The sequence below is a fragment of the Oncorhynchus gorbuscha genome, linkage group LG16 (assembly GCF_021184085.1).
Source record: "Oncorhynchus gorbuscha isolate QuinsamMale2020 ecotype Even-year linkage group LG16, OgorEven_v1.0, whole genome shotgun sequence".
Classification (NCBI taxonomy): Eukaryota; Metazoa; Chordata; class Actinopteri; order Salmoniformes; family Salmonidae; genus Oncorhynchus; species Oncorhynchus gorbuscha.
This window is the reverse complement of record NC_060188.1, coordinates 7,410,375-7,430,250: the sequence shown is the minus strand read 5'-3', so window position 1 is coordinate 7,430,250 and position 19,876 is coordinate 7,410,375. Positions and strand designations below refer to the sequence as shown.

The following is a 19,876-nucleotide window of genomic DNA, read 5'->3' as shown; positions in this document are numbered from 1 at the left end:
AGGAGGACTTGATCACACATGCACCAGTAGGATAAACAGAGAGAAAGAGGAGGACTTGATCACACATGCACCAGTAGGATAAACAGAGAGAAAGAGGAGGACTTGATCACACATGCACCAGTAGGATAAACAGAGAGAAAGAGGAGGACTTGATCACACATGCACCAGTAGGATAAACAGAGAGAAAGAGGAGGACTTGATCACACATGCACCAGTAGGATAAACAGAGAGAAAGAGGAGGACTTGATCACACATGCACCAGTAGGATAAACAGAGAGAAAGAGGAGGACTTGATCACACATGCACCAGTAGGATACAATCAGTATGTGAAAACACCGGTCAAAGATGCTTGGGAGAGACAGCGCTAGGAGCATTCGTTTATCCATGGAGCGAGCAGTGGGAACCAGCAAGCTTGGTGCCTCAATTAAAGCTAGAATCCTTAATTGAAACAATGACAAAGTGGACACCATAGCCTCTGTTTTGGTAAAAGAAAAATGAGGGATGAGCCTGGAGAAATGTAACCACTCTCAAATTCAAAGACAGAGCTGTGGATGCAAGGATAGTTGTTACCATGTTTTGAGGCTATATAGTTTTTGTTTACATATATATTGTTTACATATTATATATTGTTATATATATATTGTTTGCCTCTGTGATGTAACTGGAATGATGAGATAGATGTTCTTCTATGTTTTATTATTTCACTGCCACACTGTGTTGGATCTTGTCCAGCCATCTTGTCTCAAGAGGACCACAATAGAAATAAGTCCCAGACTTTATTGTGTGTTATCCTCGATGATTTTATTAACGTGCAAGTATGGCTTTAAGTTTTATGTGTGCTTGTTTTTTAAATGGTCGAATGAATAAGCTAAACTACGAACTTCAGAGTAAAAAAAAAGTATATTTTTGGTTCTGATGGGGTACGACAGTTGAACTAAGCTCATGAGGCACTTATAAGTTATATTCCTCAAGAATCAATGGTCAAAAATCGATGTAGCAGCTAAGGATTCTATCTTTAAACCAATATTTTTCTCTCTTTCTTTCTCACTCTCTCTCTCTGTCCCTGCCTCTTCCACACCACTCGTTCTCTCTCCCTCATCCCTCTCTCTCTCCCCCTCTCTCTCCCCCTCTCCAGGCTGTGAGCCCTGTGGAGTGTGGTCATGACCAGCCAGGGCAGCAACAGTAGCAGGAAGGACAGCCATGCTGCTGACAGTACACCCTCCTCCTCCACGCTCCCCCGCCCGCCCCCAGGCCCCAAGCTGCAGGTGCAGCGCTCTCTCTCTCCCGGGACACCATCACCATCCACTTCTCCGCCCTGGGACAAGAGGAGGACGAGGAGCTGTATGGGTTTGGGGCGTCTGTGTCATCGTCCTCCCCAGGAGAGGAGTCAGAAGGGCTGGGTGGGATGGGGGTGAGGACTGAGGACCAGGGCATCGTGACGGCCTTGGAAGCCAGCGAGGGTCTACTGTTTGAGGCTGGAGGGATTGGGACCACCACTACCATTGATGTGTCCTCTACTACTCTACCCCACAGCCCAGCACTGCCCATCCTCCCCCCCTCCACGCACACCCCCCTCCAGTCCCCCCCCGCTTGCTCCTCCTGGCCCTCTGATCACACAAGACCCACGATCCCTCCCACCTCCTCCTCCACCACCTCCTCCCCGTCTCGCTCCGCAGCCCTGCCCTCCAAGCCTTTCCTCAGCCTCAGGTCCCTGTCCAATGAAATGATGGTTGCCCCTCCTTCTTCTGCCGGACGCCACCGCCACCACCTGATGAAGACGTTCGTCAAGTCTCTCTCCACGGACAACACCAGGCCCGACCACCAGGAGGCGCCCTCACCACCATCTCTCTCCCAGCAGCGCCCACCTCCAGACTCCCGCGTCAACAACCTGCAGCTCTTCAAGCAGTTGGGCCAGCCGATGGGCTCCACCACGTCTGGGGGTGGTGATTCCAAGACGGCCCCCTCCTCACCCCTCACCTCCCCGGCCGACGGGAGGTGTTTCTTCAAGGTGCAAGAGATGGAGGCCAGGATCGAGGATACTAGGAGGCGTTTGTCGGAGGTCATGTGTGAGCCAATGCAGCTGTTCAGTAAGTTCATGGGCGACGAGGCTGGAGGCGGAGCCGAGGGAGGGGGTACAGGAGGGGGTGCCTCTGCTACCCACCGCTCCCTCTCCCTCAGCGCCACGGAGCTCACCAACCTGGCAGGCCTCAATGGGCACGCAGAGAGCAACAACAACTACAGCATCAAAGAGGAGGGGGGCAACTCTGAAGGAGAGGAGGAAGAGGAGACCCCTACTGGTGAAGCCTCAGCAGACACTATCTTCTCCTCTCCTCCAGCCAAGTCCTCCAGGACCTCCAGGGTCTCCTCCCCTCCTCCTCTCCCCAGGTCCTCCTCCCTCGCCCTGGGTCACTGCTCCATGTCGGCCCTAGTCCGCCTGGAGGACGAGGAGTTCTGTGAGCTCTACAGTGAAGGCTTTGAGCTCTGTACTGACACTGAGACACCGGACGGGGAGCGGCCCGGGTCCCTGCAGATCCAAACGGGAAGCACGGGCGTCTGCAGTGAAGCCGAGTCCGACGAAGAGGAGGAAGACTTACCAAACGTGCCCATCACTGGCCTCCTCTTCTTCACGTGTCTAGTCTACAGTTACCTGGTATTTCCCCTGCCACCCTATTTGTGTGCGGTGGTGCAGGGGGTGGCAGCAGGGTTCATGCTGGCTATACTGGTGGTGTGGCTGTCGGCTCCGGAGGTCTCCAGCTGCAGTGGGACCAGGCAGGGCAGACGAAGGGGGGAGCAGTGGAACGTGGCCCAGCTGGATATCAAAGAACCTGGAATCTTTAAGGTAGGTCACTGTGTTAGCTGTTTAGTACTAAGTATTTAGAAATTGAAATTAGTGCCAAAACAATTGGTAAAAAACTGTAAAGGTGCATTAGTATAAGACTGGAACAAAAGCCTGCTCTACTCTCCAGAACCAGAGTTTGTGACTGAACACTGTCCTATGTTTCACAGCCTATCCCTGTATTTTCTGTATAAGATTATGACATAGAAAGCTCTCTACCCAAGAGGATAGATAATAGATTTATAAATGCAACAATAAAGATATTGTCATGGATAGGAATACTTTTCTGTTGTGCAACGACCAAGGTATATTTTTAAGCCTGACATCAGATAGGCTGTGTCCTTCCCCAGTAGTACCTGTCATCACTGTGGACAGACAGCCTGACATCTTAGATAGGCTGTGTCCTTCCCCTAGTAGTACCTGTCATCACTGTGGACAGACAGCCTGACATCTTAGATAGGCTGTGTCCTTCCCCTAGTAGTACCTGTCATCACTGTGGACAGACAGCCTGACATCTTAGATAGGCTGTGTCCTTCCCCTAGTAGTACCTGTCACCACTGTGGACAGACAGCCTGACATCTTAGATAGGCTGTGTCCTTCCCCTAGTAGTACCTGTCATCACTGTGGACAGACAGCCTGACATCTTAGATAGGCTGTGTCCTTCCCCTAGTAGTACCTGTCATCACTGTGGACAGACAGCCTGACATCTTAGATAGGCTGTGTCCTTGGACAGACAGCCCATCTTAGTAGTACCTGTCATCACTGTGGACAGACAGCCTGACATCTTAGATAGGCTGTGTCCTTCCCCTAGTAGTACCTGTCACCACTGTGGACAGACAGCCTGACATCTTAGATAGGCTGTGTCCTTCCCCTAGTAGTACCTGTCATCACTGTGGACAGACAGCCTGACATCTTAGATAGGCTGTGTCCTTCCCCTAGTAGTACCTGTCATCACTGTGGACAGACAGCCTGACATCTTAGATAGGCTGTGTCCTTCCCCTAGTAGTACCTGTCATCACTGTGGACAGACAGCCTGACATCTTAGATAGGCTGTGTCCTTCCCCTAGTAGTACCTGTCATCACTGTGGACAGACAGCCTGACATCTTAGATAGGCTGTGTCCTTCCCTAGTAGTACCTGTCATCACTGTGGACAGACAGCCTGACATCTTAGATAGGCTGTGTCCTTCCCTAGTAGTACCTGTCATCACTGTGGACAGACAGCCTGACATCTTAGATAGGCTGTTTTCCCCAGTAGTACCTGTCACCACTGTGGACAGACAGCCTGACATCTTAGATAGGGAGATCTACCAGGATCAGACAGGACCTGTGTCATGGCTTCCCCTATAGTACCTGTCATCACTGTGGACAGACAGCCTGACATCTTAGATAGGCTGTGCCCTAGTAGGGTTCTTGGACAGACAGTGACAAATAGGCTGTGTCCTTCCCCTAGTAGTACCTGTCATCACTGTGGACAGACAGCCTGACATCTTAGATAGGCTGTGTCCTTCCCCTAGTAGTACCTGTCATCACTGTGGACAGACAGCCTGACATCTTAGATAGGCTGTGTCCTTCCCCTAGTAGTACCTGTCATCACTGTGGACAGACAGCCTGACATCTTGTTTGTCCTTTAAAGTTCACCTGTCATCACTGTGGACAGACAACATCTTAGATAGGCTGTCCTTCCCCTAGTAGTACCTGTCATCACTGTGGACAGACAGCCTGACATCTTAGAAGGCTGTGTCCTTCAGTAGTACCTGTCATCACTGTGGACAGACAGCCTGACATCTTAGATAGGCTGTGTCCTTCCCCTAGTAGTACCTGTCATCACTGTGGACAGACAGCCTGACATCTTAGATAGGCTGTGTCCTTCCCCTAGTAGTACCTGTCTCACTGTGGACAGACAGCCTGACATCTTAGAAGGCTGTGTCCTTCCCCTAGTAGTACCTGTCATCACTGTGGACAGACAGCCTGACATCTTAGATAGGCTGTGTTTCAGTAGTACCTGTCATCATTGGACAGACAGCCTGACATCTTAGACAGGCTGTGTCCTTCCCCTTAGTACCTGTCATCACTGTGGACAGAGCCTGACATCTTAGATAGGCTGTGTCCTTCCCCTAGTAGTACCTATCACTGTGGACAGACAGCCTGACATCTTAGATAGGCTGTGTCCCCTGAATGTCTCACTGTGGACAGACAGCCTGACATCTTAGATAGGCTGTGTCCTTCCCCTAGTAGTACCTGTCATCACTGTGGACAGACAGCCTGACATCTTAGATAGGCTGGTCCTTTAGTAGTAACACTGTGGACAGACAGCCTGACATCTTAGATAGGCTGTGTCCTTCCCCTAGTAGTACCTGGTCACTGTGGACAGACAGCCTGACATCTTGATGGTTTGATTCCATCTTAGATAGGCTGTGGTAGTACCTGTCACCACTGTGGACAAATGACATCTTAGATAGGCTGTGTCCTTCACTACTGTAATAAGACTCTGGATAAAAGTGTATGCTGGACAGACAGCCTGACATCTTAGTAACATCCTTCATTAGTACTGTCATCACTGTGGACAGACAGCCTGACATCTTAGAGGCTGTGCTAGTAGTACCTGTCATCACCTGGACAGACAGCTGACATCTTAGATAGGGTCCTTCCCCTAGTAGTACCTGTCATCACCTGGACAGACAGCCTGACATCTTAAAGGCTGTGTCCTTCTGTACCTGTCATCATTTGACATCTTAGATAGGCTGTTCTCCTAGTAGTACCTTCACCACTGTGGACCAGCCTCATCTTAGTGCTGTGAAACCTGTCATCACTGTGGACAGACAGCCTGACATCTTAGATAGGCTGTGTCCTTCCCCTAGTAGTACCTGTCATCACTGTGGACAGACAGCCTGACATCTTAGATTTGTTTGTAGTACCTGTCATCACTGTGGACAGACAGCCTGACATCTTAGATAGGCTGTGTCCTTCCCCTAGTAGTATCTGTCATCACTGTGGACAGACAGCCTGCAGCTTCTATTGAGTTAGCAAGCTGAGCACATGTTGCTGATAGCATCTACAAGATAAACAGCTGATACACGGCTGGCTTTTCCCCAGTGGGACTGGAGTAGGGAGGCTCTCTGGCACCCTATTCCCTATGTATTGCACTACTTTTGACCCAGGCCCATAGGGTTCTTGGTTAAAAGTAGCACCTGGTTGCCAGAACCAATTCTCCAGTTAAAGTTCAGGAATAAAACCTGATGGCTGCTCACTTTATCAGATAGGACAGGGTCATATGGGTCAGCTCTCACCCACAGTCACTCCTATGATGTCATCATGCCATTAAACATTATTAGAAACCACCAGTACTTTTGATGGCTTAAATATTGGGATGTACAACGTCTCCTGAATGCTCATGCAGGATTCACAATGGTGGCTTCCTAATGGGATAGAGAAACATTGGCTGGATTAGAAACATATCAAAGTCCGGTGTGGCACAGCATGGTGCTTGCAACACCAGGGTTGTGTGTTTGATTCCCATGGGGGACAAGTATGAAAATGTATGCACTCACTACTGTAATAAGACTCTGGATAAAAGTGTATGCTAAATGACGAATGTAACATCCTCATTGGACTATCCAACAACATACTGAGGCTATATAGCGTTCCCTCCAGCTGCATTGGGGTTTGCCCTGAAACAACCTCACAGATTAAATGGTCTGTTGATTTGTCAAACGTTCTCCTTTTAACCCAGTCAATGTGCTGGAAACTGAAGCAGAGGAGACACGCTTAGCGGTTGGCTAGCGGTTATGTAAGCATTTGTTTGTGTGGACTTGTGCGTGTGTGTTTGAACCCGTGTGGGCACATGAGCTCAATATCCTCAGGCTACAGCTGTACTGGAGAGAGGCTCTCTGGTCACGTGGAACACACCAACATAGCACCTGTAGAACCACAGAATATAGCCAGCTAAAGGACGGGTCATATGGGTCAGCTCTCACCCACAGTCACGCTATGATGTCATCATGCCCATGATGCAGCTCATGATGTAACGTCTCCTCGTCTCTGAAGAGAACTGAACAGACCGTTGTTGTTGTTTAGATGAAGCCATGTTGTGATATTATCTCCACATATCAACATGATGTAACGTCTCCTCGTCTCTGAAGAGAACTGAACAGACCGTTGTTGTTGTTTAGATGAAGCCATGTTGTGATATTATCTCCACATATCAACATGATGTAACGTCTCCTCGTCTCTGAAGAGAACTGAACAGACTGTTGTTGTTGTTTAGATGAAGCCATGTTGTGATAATATCTCCACATATCAACATGATGTAACGTCTCCTCGTCTCTGAAGAGAACTGAACAGACCGTTGTTGTTGTTTAGATGAAGCCATGTTGTGATATTATCTCTACATATCAACATGCTCTGGATGATTCTCTCACTATGATGTTAGTATGGACCAGGACTGTCAGCTAAAAGTTGGAGACCGTGTGGTTATGTGGTTGTATTGCAGCCGAACACACTCCCCAATTAGTGTGTGTGTGTGTGTGTGTGTGTGTGTGTGTGTGTGTGTGTGTGTGTGTGTGTGTGTGTGTGTGTGTGTGTGTGTGTGTGTGTGTGTGTGTGTGTGTGTGTGTGTGTGTGTGTGTGTGTGTGTGTGTGTGTGTGTGTGTGTGTGTGTGTGTGTGTGTCATTCGTGCATATTATTAGTCTCCATGTTGTTCCATGCGTCGGTCTGAGAGTTAACCGTGTGTATTGTTCCCATTAACAGGGCTGGATGAACCAGATGTCCAGCTATGACCTAGAGATGTACCATGCCACTCTGACCCACTCTGTGTATGTACGTCTGGAGGGCTCCACCCTGCGCCTGTCCAAACCCAACCACAACATCGCCCGGCGGGCCACGCACAACGAGCCCAAACCTGACGTCACCTACATCAGCCAAAAGATCTACGACCTCACCGACAGCAAGGTGTGTGTGTGTGTCTGTGTGTCTGTATATCTGTCTGTCTGTCCGTCTGTCTGTGGAACATGTTGTATGGTCGTTTGCGGATGGATGCCCCATTTTGTTTGTGTCTAAGACAGAGAGAGGAAGGGAAAGGGAAATGCAATGTGCAAGTGACGTCGTCCTACGTCATACTTCCGGGTCCTGTCCCCTAATCTCTTGAATGGGCTCAACGTTTATATCATCAAATCCGTGAAAACGCAGTCATTTAAGATACAGTTGAAGTCGGAAGTCATTAAAACTCGTTTTTCAATCGCTCCACTAATTTCTTGTTAACAAACTATAGTTTTGGCAAGTCGTTTAGGACATCTACTTTGTGCATGACACAAGTAATTTTTCCAACAATTGTTTACAGACAGAATATTTCACTTATAATTCATTGTATCACAATTCCAGTGGGTCAGAAGTTTACATACACTAAGCTGACTGCCTTTAAACAGAAAATTATGTCATGGCTTTAGAAGCTTCTGATAGGCTAATGGACATCATTTGAGTCAATTGGAGGTGTACCTGTGGATGTATTTCAAGGCCTACCTTCAAACTCAGTGCCTCTTTGCTTGACATCATGGGAAAATCAAAAGAAATCAGCCAAGACCTCAGAATAAAAATTGTAGACCTCCACAAGTCTGGTTCATCCTTGGGAGCAATTTCCAAACGCCTGAAGGTACCACGTTCATCTGTACAAACAATAGTACGCAAGTATAAACACTATGGGACCACGCAGCCGTCATACCGCTCAGGAAGGGAACACGTTCTGTCGCCTAGAGATGAACGTACTTTGGTGCGAAAAGTGCAAATCAATCCCAGAACAACAGCAAAGGACCTTGTGAAGATGCTGGAGGAAACAGGTACAAAAGTATCTATATCCACAGTAAAATGAGTCCTATATCGACAGCAAAGAAGAAGCCACTGCTCCAAAACCGCCATAAAAAAGCCAGACCACGGTTTGCAACTGCACATGGGGACAAAGATCGTACTTGTTGGAGAAATGTCCTCTGGTCTGATGAAACAAAAATAGAACTGTTTGGCCATAATGACCATCGTTATGTTTAGAGGAAAAGGGGGAGGCTTGTAAGCAGAAGAACACCATCCCAACCGTGAAGCACGGGGGTGGCAGCATCATGCTGTGGGGGTGTTTTGCTGCAGGAGGGACTGGTGCACTTCACAAAATAGATGGCATTTCTGACATTTCACATTCTTAAATAAAGTGGTGATCCTAACTGACCTAAGACAAGGCATTTTTACTAGGATTAAGTGTCAGGAATTGTGAAAAACGTGGTTTAAATGTATTTGGCTAAGGTGTATGTAAACTTCCAACTGTATATAAAATTATATTTGTGTTTGTGGATGAATGTACCTTTTTAAGTTTGTGTGCTGAAGACCACTGTGATATGTTTTTACCCATTCAAAACGCAAAACTACAAGGCTACTTCCTGAAAAACTACACGTCACTTTCGTACCATGTATGGTGCACATTTGTGTATGACTGCGTGTGTGTTTGGGCATACAGACATTGAAGTGGGCCTCCGGCAGAAATTATATAAATACCTGTATCTGTCCAGTCAGCCTAATATTTTTAGAACACCCCCAAGAGGTTCATGTAGCGTGTAACATCCAAATGTGTCCCCAGATCCACCTGGTGCCCCAGAGCCTGGCCAGGAAGCGCGTGTGGAACAAGAAGTACCCCATCTGTATCGAGCTGGCCAAGCAGGACGACTTCATGTCCAAGGTCCAGGCCCAGGGAGAGAGGCCTGAACCTGGGGAAGAGAAGCCGGCCGGGGTGGGGGAGAAGCTGGAGGGTCCAGGTGGAGCTGGGGGTGGAGAGGAGCCTAGGAAACCCCCAGGGGAGCGGGATCTGATCCTTTTCCTGTTTGGGAGGACGGGTCGGGAGAAAGAAGAATGGTTCAGGAGGATTTTGGTGGCATCCAGACTTAAGTCTGAGGCTAATAAAACGTCCAGTGAGCATCCAGTGGGCGGTGAGGGAACATTCAGATGAACACACAGACAGCTGTACTTTTTGGGGACCAACAATTGATTCCCATTCAAAATCCTATTCTCCCTAACCTTAACCCTAACCCTAATTCTAACCCTAACCCTAACTCTAATTCTAACCCTAACCCTAACCCTAACCCTAACTCTAACCCTAACTCTAACCCTAACCCTAACCCTAACCCTAACTCTAATTCTAACCCTAACCCTAACCCTAACCTTAACCTTAACCTTAATTCTAAGAGGATTACAGACAGGGAGACGTTAGCTAAACATTAACGTATGTGAAATGATTTCCAATAGAATTTGAACCCAGGTGTGGTTGTCGTTGCCTAACAGACTGGCCTCACAGATTGGAGGCAGAGAGCAGGAGTAGCAGCCGTGGCAGCCTCATGGATGAGCCCAGTCAGAAGGACCCTTCCCTGACCGGAGGGGTCAGGCAGAAGATGCTGCTGGACTACAACGTCTACATGGCCAAGTACGTCACCCCCCTGCCCCCGCTGGACAGCCCCCCGGCCAGCAGCCCCTCCCACAGCCCAGAGGGCAGCCCTGGAGCCACCAAGAAGGTAGGGTTGATGGGGGAGACCACAGAGATCTTATTCATTCTATATGTCATTCTATGGAGGGGATCATGTTGACACAGGCTGATCACATAGCCATGTAGACATGTAGTTAGTGTGGCTATGTAATAGCATGTAACTATACTGAACAATAAACAACTATACTAAGCAACATGCAACAATTTCAAAGAGTTACAGCTCAAATAAGGAAATTAGTCAATTGAAATAATTTCAATAGATCCAAATCTATGGATTTCACATGACTGGGAATACAGACCAGCAGGGGTTCAAACCTTAGAACCCAGTTCCTACATTTGAAAAAAAACAATATTTAACAAAACTATGCTACACTTTATCTCTGGGCCCCTCAGGATGACAAATCAGAGTAAGATTACTGAATGTAAGTACATTATTTACCTTCAGAGGTCAATGTATCAAACCAGTTGCTGTGATTGTTTTTTGTTGTTGTGCACTCTCCTCAAACAGTAGCATGGTATTTTGTTACTGTAATAACTACTGTAAATTGGACAGTGCAGTTAGATTAACAATAATTTAAGCTTTCTGCACATATAACACATGTCTATGTCCTGGAAAGTTTGCTGTTACTTACAAGGTCATTCTAGTCACATTAGCGCACATTAGTGAAGTTGTTGGATATTTGGCGGGAACTGGAACACACTACCGTGCACGTCGATCCAGAGCATCCCAAACATGCTCAATGGGTGAAATGAGTATGCAGACCATGGAAGAACTGGAACATTTTCAGCTTCAAGGAATTGTGTACAGAACCTTGCGACATGGGGCAGTGCATTATCATGCTGAAACATGAGGTTATGGAGGAGGATGAATGGCACGTGTCATGGAAATTTCCTCTATTTACCAAATCATGAGTGCAAACCACACACAAGTCAGAGTTAGTTATCAAAGTCCATCTTTAATTATATGAGCTCTATCACAACCCTGTGACTCTCAGGTAATTCAGTGTCTCTCAATGAATTCTCTGAGAGCCCCTTCTGCATTGCAACTGCGATCCTTTAATAGCAAAGAACACACATAGTCAGACAGCATAGACATAATAAATCGTTCAGCTTTGTCTCCTTACTCAAACCCCAGAACCATAAACCAATCCTCCATATCAACAGGCATATATCAAATTGTCATTTAGATACAACCAACTCTAAATACAACCAATCCTATCTTGACAAGATCACAGAGACACACTGACTGGCACACAGACATTGTGGAGCCAAGAGATACACGCTTGATGACACTTTGACCTCTCCCCTCTCTGCGGCCCATGCAACTTAGTCTTGACATAGAACAGATACTGCAACCCTGCCACAGTATTATACAAAAATAACATTCTTGATGAGAAGTAACTTACAAACATATGATGAATATAAAACATCTTACCTATGTTACCAACCAATTCTGATTATTCCACAACACACGACAATAGGCCTCAGGATTTCATCACATTATATCTGTTCATTCAAATTGCCATCAATAAAATGAAATTGTTTGTTGTCCGTGGCTTATGCCTGCCTATACCATAACCCCACCGCCACCACGGGGTACCGCTTGCCCACATGATGCCATACACTGTCTGACATCTGCCCGGTACAGTTGATACCAAGATATATCCGTGAAGAGCACACTTCTCCAACGTGCCAGTGACCATCGAAGGTGAGCATTTGCCCACTGAAGTCGGTGATGTAGTCAGACTGCAGTCAGATCAAGACCCCGGTGAGGGACGACCAGCACGCAGATGAGCTTCCCTGAGACGCTTTCTGACAGTTGGTGCAGAAATTCTTTGGTTGTGCAAACCCACAGTTTCATCAGCTGCGGTTGTGAGGCTGGTTGGACATACTGCCAAATTCTCTAAAACGACGTTGGTAACATAAATTAACATTCAATTCTCTGGCAACAGCTCTGGTGGACATTCCTGCAGTCAGCATGCCAATTGCACGCTCCCTGAAAACTTGTGTGGCATTGTGTTGTGTGACAAAACTGCACATTTTAGAGCTGCCTTTTATTGTCCCCATTACAAGGTGCACCTGTGTAATGATCATGCTGTTTATCTTGGCAAAGGAGAAATACTCACTAACAAAGATGTAAACAAATTTGTACACAACATTTGAGAGAAACAATCTTTCTGTGCATATTGTTAAAATTTCAGGTCATGAAACATAGGACCAACACTTTACATGTTGCATTTATATTTCTGTTCAGTGTACATTCAAACTTTAAGCAATGAGCAAGTATTCTCAATTCATTTCACATATAATTGTATATACCCTGGACCTGACCTCTAAAATCAGTTGGATATAGAATATGTATGTTTAATACCTTTGTCTCACTACCTGTTACTCCCACGTTGTTCCTGTCAGTTACCCAGCAGCCCGTGCGAGCGGCCGGGGCGTGGGGCGGTGCCAGAGGCGTGGGTGAACGCCTTGATAGGCCGGGTGTTCTGGGACTTCTTGGGGGAGAAGTACTGGGCTGACATGGTCTCCAAAAAGATCCAGATGAAGCTCAGTAAGATCAGGGTGAGTACTGGCATCCTGTCTCCTCTGCCTCCACATACAGTCAGCGTGTATATTCTTCTTATCTGTCTTTGTCCCAGAGAACTCTTTGTCGATAGTCCTTTTTTAATTACAAGCGTCTTCTCCTCCCGTCTTCCCCTCACTTGCATCTCTACTCACCGGAGGGACATGAGATGTAACTCAGAGAAAACACGTGTAAGAAAGGAGACTGTCCTGAGGTGTAAATGTCCTGTGTTTTACAGCTGCCATACTTTATGAATGAGCTGGCTCTGACAGCGCTGGACATGGGCTTCTCCATTCCCAAGATCCTCCATGCCTCCAAGCCCTCTGTGGACCACCAAGGTAGGACACTCACTCTCTCTCTCTCTCTATCTCTCTGCTTTCTCTTCTCCCTCTCTATCTTTTCTCCTCTCCCTCCTATCTCCTCTCTTTCCCCCTCCCTTCTGCCTTTTGTTTCAGTCTCCCCATACCCCTGCCTCTATATTAACCAGAGGAATTAAACATTTGCCTCACTCTTCCATGCAGAACTGGTTTATCTTGGTGATATTTGTGGGTTTTCAAACATGAACTGTTCGTTTCAAGTCCTGCCACATCTCCATTGGGATTAGATCTGGACTTTGACTGGGCCGTTCCAAAACTTCAACATCTCCATTGGGATTAGGTCTGGACTTTGACAAGGCCGTTCCAAAACTTCAAATATGTTGCTTTTTAGACATTTTCATGTAGACTTGATTGTGTGTTTTGGATCATTGTCTTGCTGCATGACCCAGCTGCACTTCAGCTCACAGACAGATGGCCTGACATTCTCCTGTAGAATTCTCTGATAAAGAGCAGAATTCACGGTACCATCCCAGTACCACCACCATGCTCAACCGTTGGCATAAGGTTCTTACTGTGGAATGCAGTGTTTGGTTTTCTCCAGGTATAATGGGACCCATGTCGTCCAACACGTTAAACGTTTGACTCATCTGTCCTTAAAACAAAAACAATTCAATAAAAGGGATCATCCAGGTGCTTTTTGACAAACTTGAGTCAACGTTTTGGATGAGATGTGTCCCATTATGTCTTGGCATTGGGTGTTGCATAACTTTGTTTAGGAAATAAATCTATTAAGTAATTGTTGTGTTATTTGTTCACTCAGGTTCCCTTTATCTAATATTAGGTTTGGTTGAAGATCTGATAACATTCAGTATGAAAAATATGCAAAAGTAGAGAAAGTTAGAAAGGGGCAGATACTTTTTCACAACACTGTAGATGTTATTGATTAGGATCTAAAAGGCCAGACTAGATCAGCACTCCAACTGAGAATGTGAATACAGCCCGAGGCACATTCATTCCTGCATTGATATGTCTGACTTTGGGAGGGGATGAGGGGGGAGAAGTGGGAGGCTCGTGAGGAGAGTGGGAGGTCATATTTGTCACGCCCTGACCTTAGTTATCTTTGTTTTCTTTATTATTTTGGTTAGGTCAGGGTGTGACAAGGGTGGTTTGTTTAGTTTTTGTATGTCTAGGGTTTTTCGTATGTCTAGGGGTCTAGTCTAAGTGTTTTATATGTCTATGGTTGTCTAGATTGGTTCTCAATCAGAGGCAGCTGTTTATCGTTGTCTCTGATTGGGGACCGTATTGAAGTAGCCATATTCCTTGGGGATTTTGGTGGGTTATTGTCTATGTGTAGTTTCCTGTCAGCACTCGGTTTATATAGCGTCATGGTCGGGGTGTTATTTTGTTAGTTTAAGTGTTCTTCATTTATTAAAAGAAGTATGTATTCGTATCACGCTGCGCCTTGGTCTCCTCGTTATGACGAAACGTGACAATGTTGATCCAGTCATTTAACTATATTCTGATGTAGGGGATACAGTTGGGAGTGTGGTTAAGTCTGTTTTCCATGTTTTACCTGAAAAACCTTTCATTGCTAAGCTTGAATGTCTCACTGTCTCGCTTTAACAGTCCACTTCTCCATAAAGGCCCAGTGCAGTCAAAAACCTTCCTTGGTTTTGTGTCATATTGTACAACAGCTGATGAAACTAACACTTTAATGGAGTTTTGGCTTACCTGGTGAAATCAACAGGCGATATAAGTTTTAATAGACCAAAAACAAAGAGTTCTAAACCTCCCTGAGAATACCAGCTAGTTTTCAGTTTTCCTTCCCCATTCAGACCACTCCCAGACAGTCCTAGTAAAATGATTTCTTTTTTTGACAAAAAGCATTAATTTTTTTGTGGACCATTTTAATTCTAAACAGTCACAGTAAGGTACTTAATTGTTACCCAGAAATTATTTGATATTGAGATTTTTTTTTTAAAGGCTGCATTGGGCCTTTAAAGGATTTGGGAAGCTTTCCATATTCAAGGTTAAGGGTTAAACTCCTAAGGCTCTACTGCAGCGTTTCCCAAACTCGTTCCTGGGGACCACAAGGGATGCCTAGCACAACACAGCTGATTTCAAATCACCAAAGCTTGATGATGAGTTGATTATTTGATTCAGCTGTGTAGTGTTAGTGCAAAAACCAAAACGTGCACCCCTTCGGGTCCCCATGACTGAGTTTGGAAACACTGCTCTGCTGTCTGGCTACAGTAGAAGCATCCGGTAGCTTAGTGGTTAAGAGCGTTGGGCCAGTAAACAACAGTTTGCTGGTTTGAATGCCCCTGAGCAAGGCAGTTAACCTCCAACAACAACTGCTCCCTGGGTGCCGATGATGTCGATTAAGGTAGACCCCCACACCGCTCTGATTCAAAGGGGTTGGGTTAAATGCGGAAGACACATTTCGGTTGAATGCATTCAGTTATACAAGTGAATAGGTATATCCTTTCCCATACGCTCGTCAGTCCAGAGAGTGATTTATTGCACACTATCCTGCACAACACAGTTCCCATGGGCTTTTCCCCCCAGGCATTATCAGCTGAATGCTTACACATAATGAGCCCTATGGAGATTACTGCTCAGCAGCCCTGTGCTCCTCTATTCCAGGAGGATGAGGAAGCTGATATAAGGGCTTTATAACCGTTATCATCTGAACAGTTTCCAGAGATTTAGTCACAGAAATCCCTCCCCACTTTCATTGAGTGGGATAGAGAGTGTTTGGAGAGAGAGTGTTTGGAGAGAGAGTCTGGAGAGAGAGAGAGAGTCTGGAGAGAGAGAGTCTGGAGAGAGAGAGAGAGTCTGGAGAGAGAGAGAGAGAGAGAGAGAGAGAGAGAGAGAGAGAGAGAGAGAGAGAGAGAGAGAGAGATGGAGAGAGAGAGAGAGAGAGAGAGAGAGAGAGAGAGAGAGTCTGGAGAGAGAGAGGTTAAGAGTAAACGTGTTGATATTTCCTCCCCGTATAGAGACGTGAAATGACTAGTTCACTAGTGTACACACACACACACGTATACACCAGAAAACACTGCTGGGTTCTGACCTTTCCCACCCAAAACCAGGAAGAAGCCTGGTGAGTTAGCCAGCTTCTGAGCCAATCAGAGGTGAGGCTGCCCTAGTGTTGACCTTTTGGTGTGTTTACTAGAGGATCATTCCTCTCCCTACCAGTCAGACACAGCATGTGGCTTCACTGCAATTAGGAGTCCGGCGGGTAACTTCTGGTTAGTCTATAAAAACAACCTTAGCATTTGTACTTTAGAGACATGCAATGTTTTTACTGGGTTTTACAATAGTACTAATACAGGGCCAAAGCAAACCATGCTGAATGAATTATCTTGAAATTGCATCAAACAGTGAGTAACATAAGAACTTAGTATTCAAGTTGTTGTTCATGTGTGCTCCCACCAGGGGCTGCTAGCGACCAGAGTGCCCCAAAGGCAGATGTGATGCTGCTTAAGGCCGCTACAAACTTCACGCAAACAGAGCCGTATACGTTACAACAGTTTTACCAGAGAGAGAGAGAGATTAGCAGCTACTCTTCCTGGGGTCTAAACAGTGTTAAAACAATGACCTCACAGCAAAACACAGCCTACATCATCAATAACACAATATATCATACATTATTACTCTATTATACAACATTTACAATATAAAATACACCATACCACAATATTGCATTGTGTGTGTGTGTGTGTGTGTGTGTGTGTGCGTAAGTGTCTCTTCACAGTCCACGTTGTGTGTGTGTGTGTGTGTGTGTGTGTGTGTGTGTGTGTGTGTGTGTGTGTGTGTGTGTGTGTGTGTGTGTGTGTGTGTGTGTGTGTGTGTGTGTGTGTGTGTGTGCGTGTGCATAAGTGTCTCTTCACAGTCCACGTTGTGTGTGTGTGTGCGTAAGTGTATCTTCACAGTCCACGTTGTGTGTGTGTGTGCGTAAGTGTCTCTTCACAGTCCACGTTGTGTGTGTGTGCGTAAGTGTCTCTTCACAGTCCACGTTGTGTGTGTGTGCGTAAGTGTCTCTTCACAGTCCACGTTGTGTGTGTGTGCGTAAGTGTCTCTTCACAGTCCACGTTGTGTGTGTGTGTGTGTGTGTGTGTGTGCGTAAGTGTCTCTTCACAGTCCACGTTGTGTGTGTGTGTGCGTAAGTGTCTCTTCACAGTCCACGTTGTGTGTGTGTAAGTGTCTCTTCACAGTCCACGTTGTGTGTGTGCGTAAGTGTCTCTTCACAGTCCACGTTGCGTGTGTGTGTGTGTGTGCATAAGTGTCTCTTCACAGTCCACGTTGTGTGTGTGTGTGTGTGCGTAAGTGTCTCTTCACAGTCCACGTTGTGTGTGTGTGTGCGTAAGTGTCTCTTCACAGTCCACGTTGTGTGTGTGTAAGTGTCTCTTCACAGTCCACGTTGTGTGTGTGCGTAAGTGTCTCTTCACAGTCCACGTTGCGTGTGTGTGTGTGTGTGCATAAGTGTCTCTTCACAGTCCACGTTGTGTGTGTGTGTGTGTGCGTAAGTGTCTCTTCACAGTCCACGTTGTGTGTGTGTGTGCGTAAGTGTCTCTTCACAGTCCACGTTGTGTGTGTGTAAGTGTCTCTTCACAGTCCACGTTGTGTGTGTGCGTAAGTGTCTCTTCACAGTCCACGTTGCGTGTGTGTGTGTGTGTGCATAAGTGTCTCTTCACAGTCCACGTGTGTGTGTGTGTGTGTGTGCGTAAGTGTCTCTTCACAGTCCACGTTGTGTGTGTGTGTGTGTGTAAGTGTCTCTTCACAGTCCACGTTGTGTGTGTGCGTAAGTGTCTCTTCACAGTCCACGTTGTGTGTGTGCGTAAGTGTCTCTTCACAGTCCACGTTGTGTGTGTGTGTGCGTAAGTGTCTCTTCACAGTCCACGTTGTGTGTGTGTGTGTGCGTAAGTGTCTCTTCACAGTCCACGTTGTGTGTGTGTGTGTGTGTAAGTGTCTTTTCACAGTCCACGTTGTGTGTGTGCGTAAGTGTCTCTTCACAGTCCACGTTGTGTGTGTGCGTAAGTGTCTCTTTCACGTAAGTGTCTCTTCACAGTCCACGTTGTGTGTGTGTGTGCGTAAGTGTCTCTTCACAGTCCACGTTGTGTGTGTGTGTGTGCGTAAGTGTCTCTTCACAGTGTCTCTTCACAGTCCACGTTGTGTGTGTGTGTGCGTAAGTGTCTCTTCACAGTCCACGTTGTGTGTGTGTGTGCGTAAGTGTCTCTTCACAGTCCATGTTGTGTGTGTGTGTGCGTAAGTGTCTCTTCACAGTTCACGTTGTGTGTGTGTGTGTGTGTAAGTGTCTCTTCAAAGTCCACATTGTGCTGTGAGTTGTTGTTTTATCTGGGGTTTTTTCAATCTGATTTTACAGCTCGATTCAGTTACTTGATGTGGAAGAGTTCCATGTTGTCATGGCTCTATGTAGTACTGTGCATTTCCCAGAGTCTGTTCTGTACTTGGGGACTGTGAAGAGACCCCTGGTGGCATTGCTTGTGGGGTATGTTTGGGTGTCTGAGCTGTGTGTTAGCCGTTTAAACAGACAGTTTGGTGCATTCAACACATCTCTCACAAAGAAAAGTAGGGATGCAGTCAATATCTCCTCTACTTTGAGCCAGGAGAGACTGATATACAGGTTATTGATGTTGTCCCTCCGTCTACATTTAAGGGCCAGCAGTGCTGCTCTATTCTGGGCCGACTGTAATTTGCCTATATTCTTCTTTGCTTTACTTGACCATATAACTGGGCAGTGGTCCAGGTGGGATAAAACTAAGGGAGCTCTTACTGCTCTTTGCCTCAGGCTCACAGTGGATGAGTGACTTATCCACTTACACATAGGACCAAGAGCTTTTATATACCGTCAGCATTAGCTATACATTTTTGTGCTTTTGTAGTAACTAATCCGATATGGCAATGTAGTTTGTTGGCTGCATCCTCAACGGTGGAGAACGTTTTGATTGCAGGGAAGTGTGAAAACAGTTCTGCCTCATTATTCCACTATTGCCGTCCAATGTGCCAACGATGGTATGTTAGTAATGATTTACCATCCCTCTTTTATCCCTTTCTCTCTTTCCCTCTCTTCCTCTCACTCCCTACACGTTCTAGGTCTGTGGTTTGATCTGGAGGTATCCTACACTGGTTCCTTCATCATGACCCTGGAGACCAAGATGAACTTGGCCCGTCTGGGGAAGGAAGGAGAGGGGCTGGGAGAGCAGGGGAAAGAGGGGTGAGTATGGAGTATGGAGGAGGGAGAGGGGCTGGGAGATCAGGGGAAAGAGGGGTGAGTATGGAGGAGGGACTGGGGGAGCAGAGGAGAGAGGGGTGAGTATGGAGGAGGGAGAGGGGCTGGGGGAGCAGGGGAAAGAGGGGTGAGTATGGAGGAGGGACTGGGGGAGCAGAGGAGAGAGGGGTGAGTATGGAGGAGGGAGAGGGGCTGGGGGAGCAGGGGAAAGAGGGGTGAGTATGGAGGAGGGGCTGGGGGAGCCGGGGCAAGAGGGGTGAGTATGGAGGAGGGAGAGGGGCTGGGAGAGCAGGGGAAAGAGGGGTGAGTATGGAGGAGGGAGAGGGGCTGGGGCAGCACGGGAAAGATGGGTGAGTATGGAGGAGGGACTGGGGGAGCAGGGTAGAGAGATG

The 19,876-nt window shown here is 46.7% G+C and overlaps 1 protein-coding gene across 1 annotated transcript in view; it reads left to right on the top strand.

Annotated features, from left to right (window-relative positions):
• The window catches only part of tex2 (testis expressed 2), a 55,163-nt gene that overhangs the window by 26,948 nt on the left and 8,339 nt on the right, over window positions 1-19,876 (top strand). The window contains 8 exon segments of the mRNA XM_046305313.1: window positions 1,136-1,274; window positions 1,277-2,839; window positions 7,585-7,785; window positions 9,449-9,794; window positions 10,147-10,373; window positions 12,758-12,913; window positions 13,153-13,252; window positions 19,349-19,469. Of these exon segments, the coding sequence (XP_046161269.1) occupies window positions 1,161-1,274; window positions 1,277-2,839; window positions 7,585-7,785; window positions 9,449-9,794; window positions 10,147-10,373; window positions 12,758-12,913; window positions 13,153-13,252; window positions 19,349-19,469 (2,828 nt within the window). The 5' untranslated portion in view covers window positions 1,136-1,160.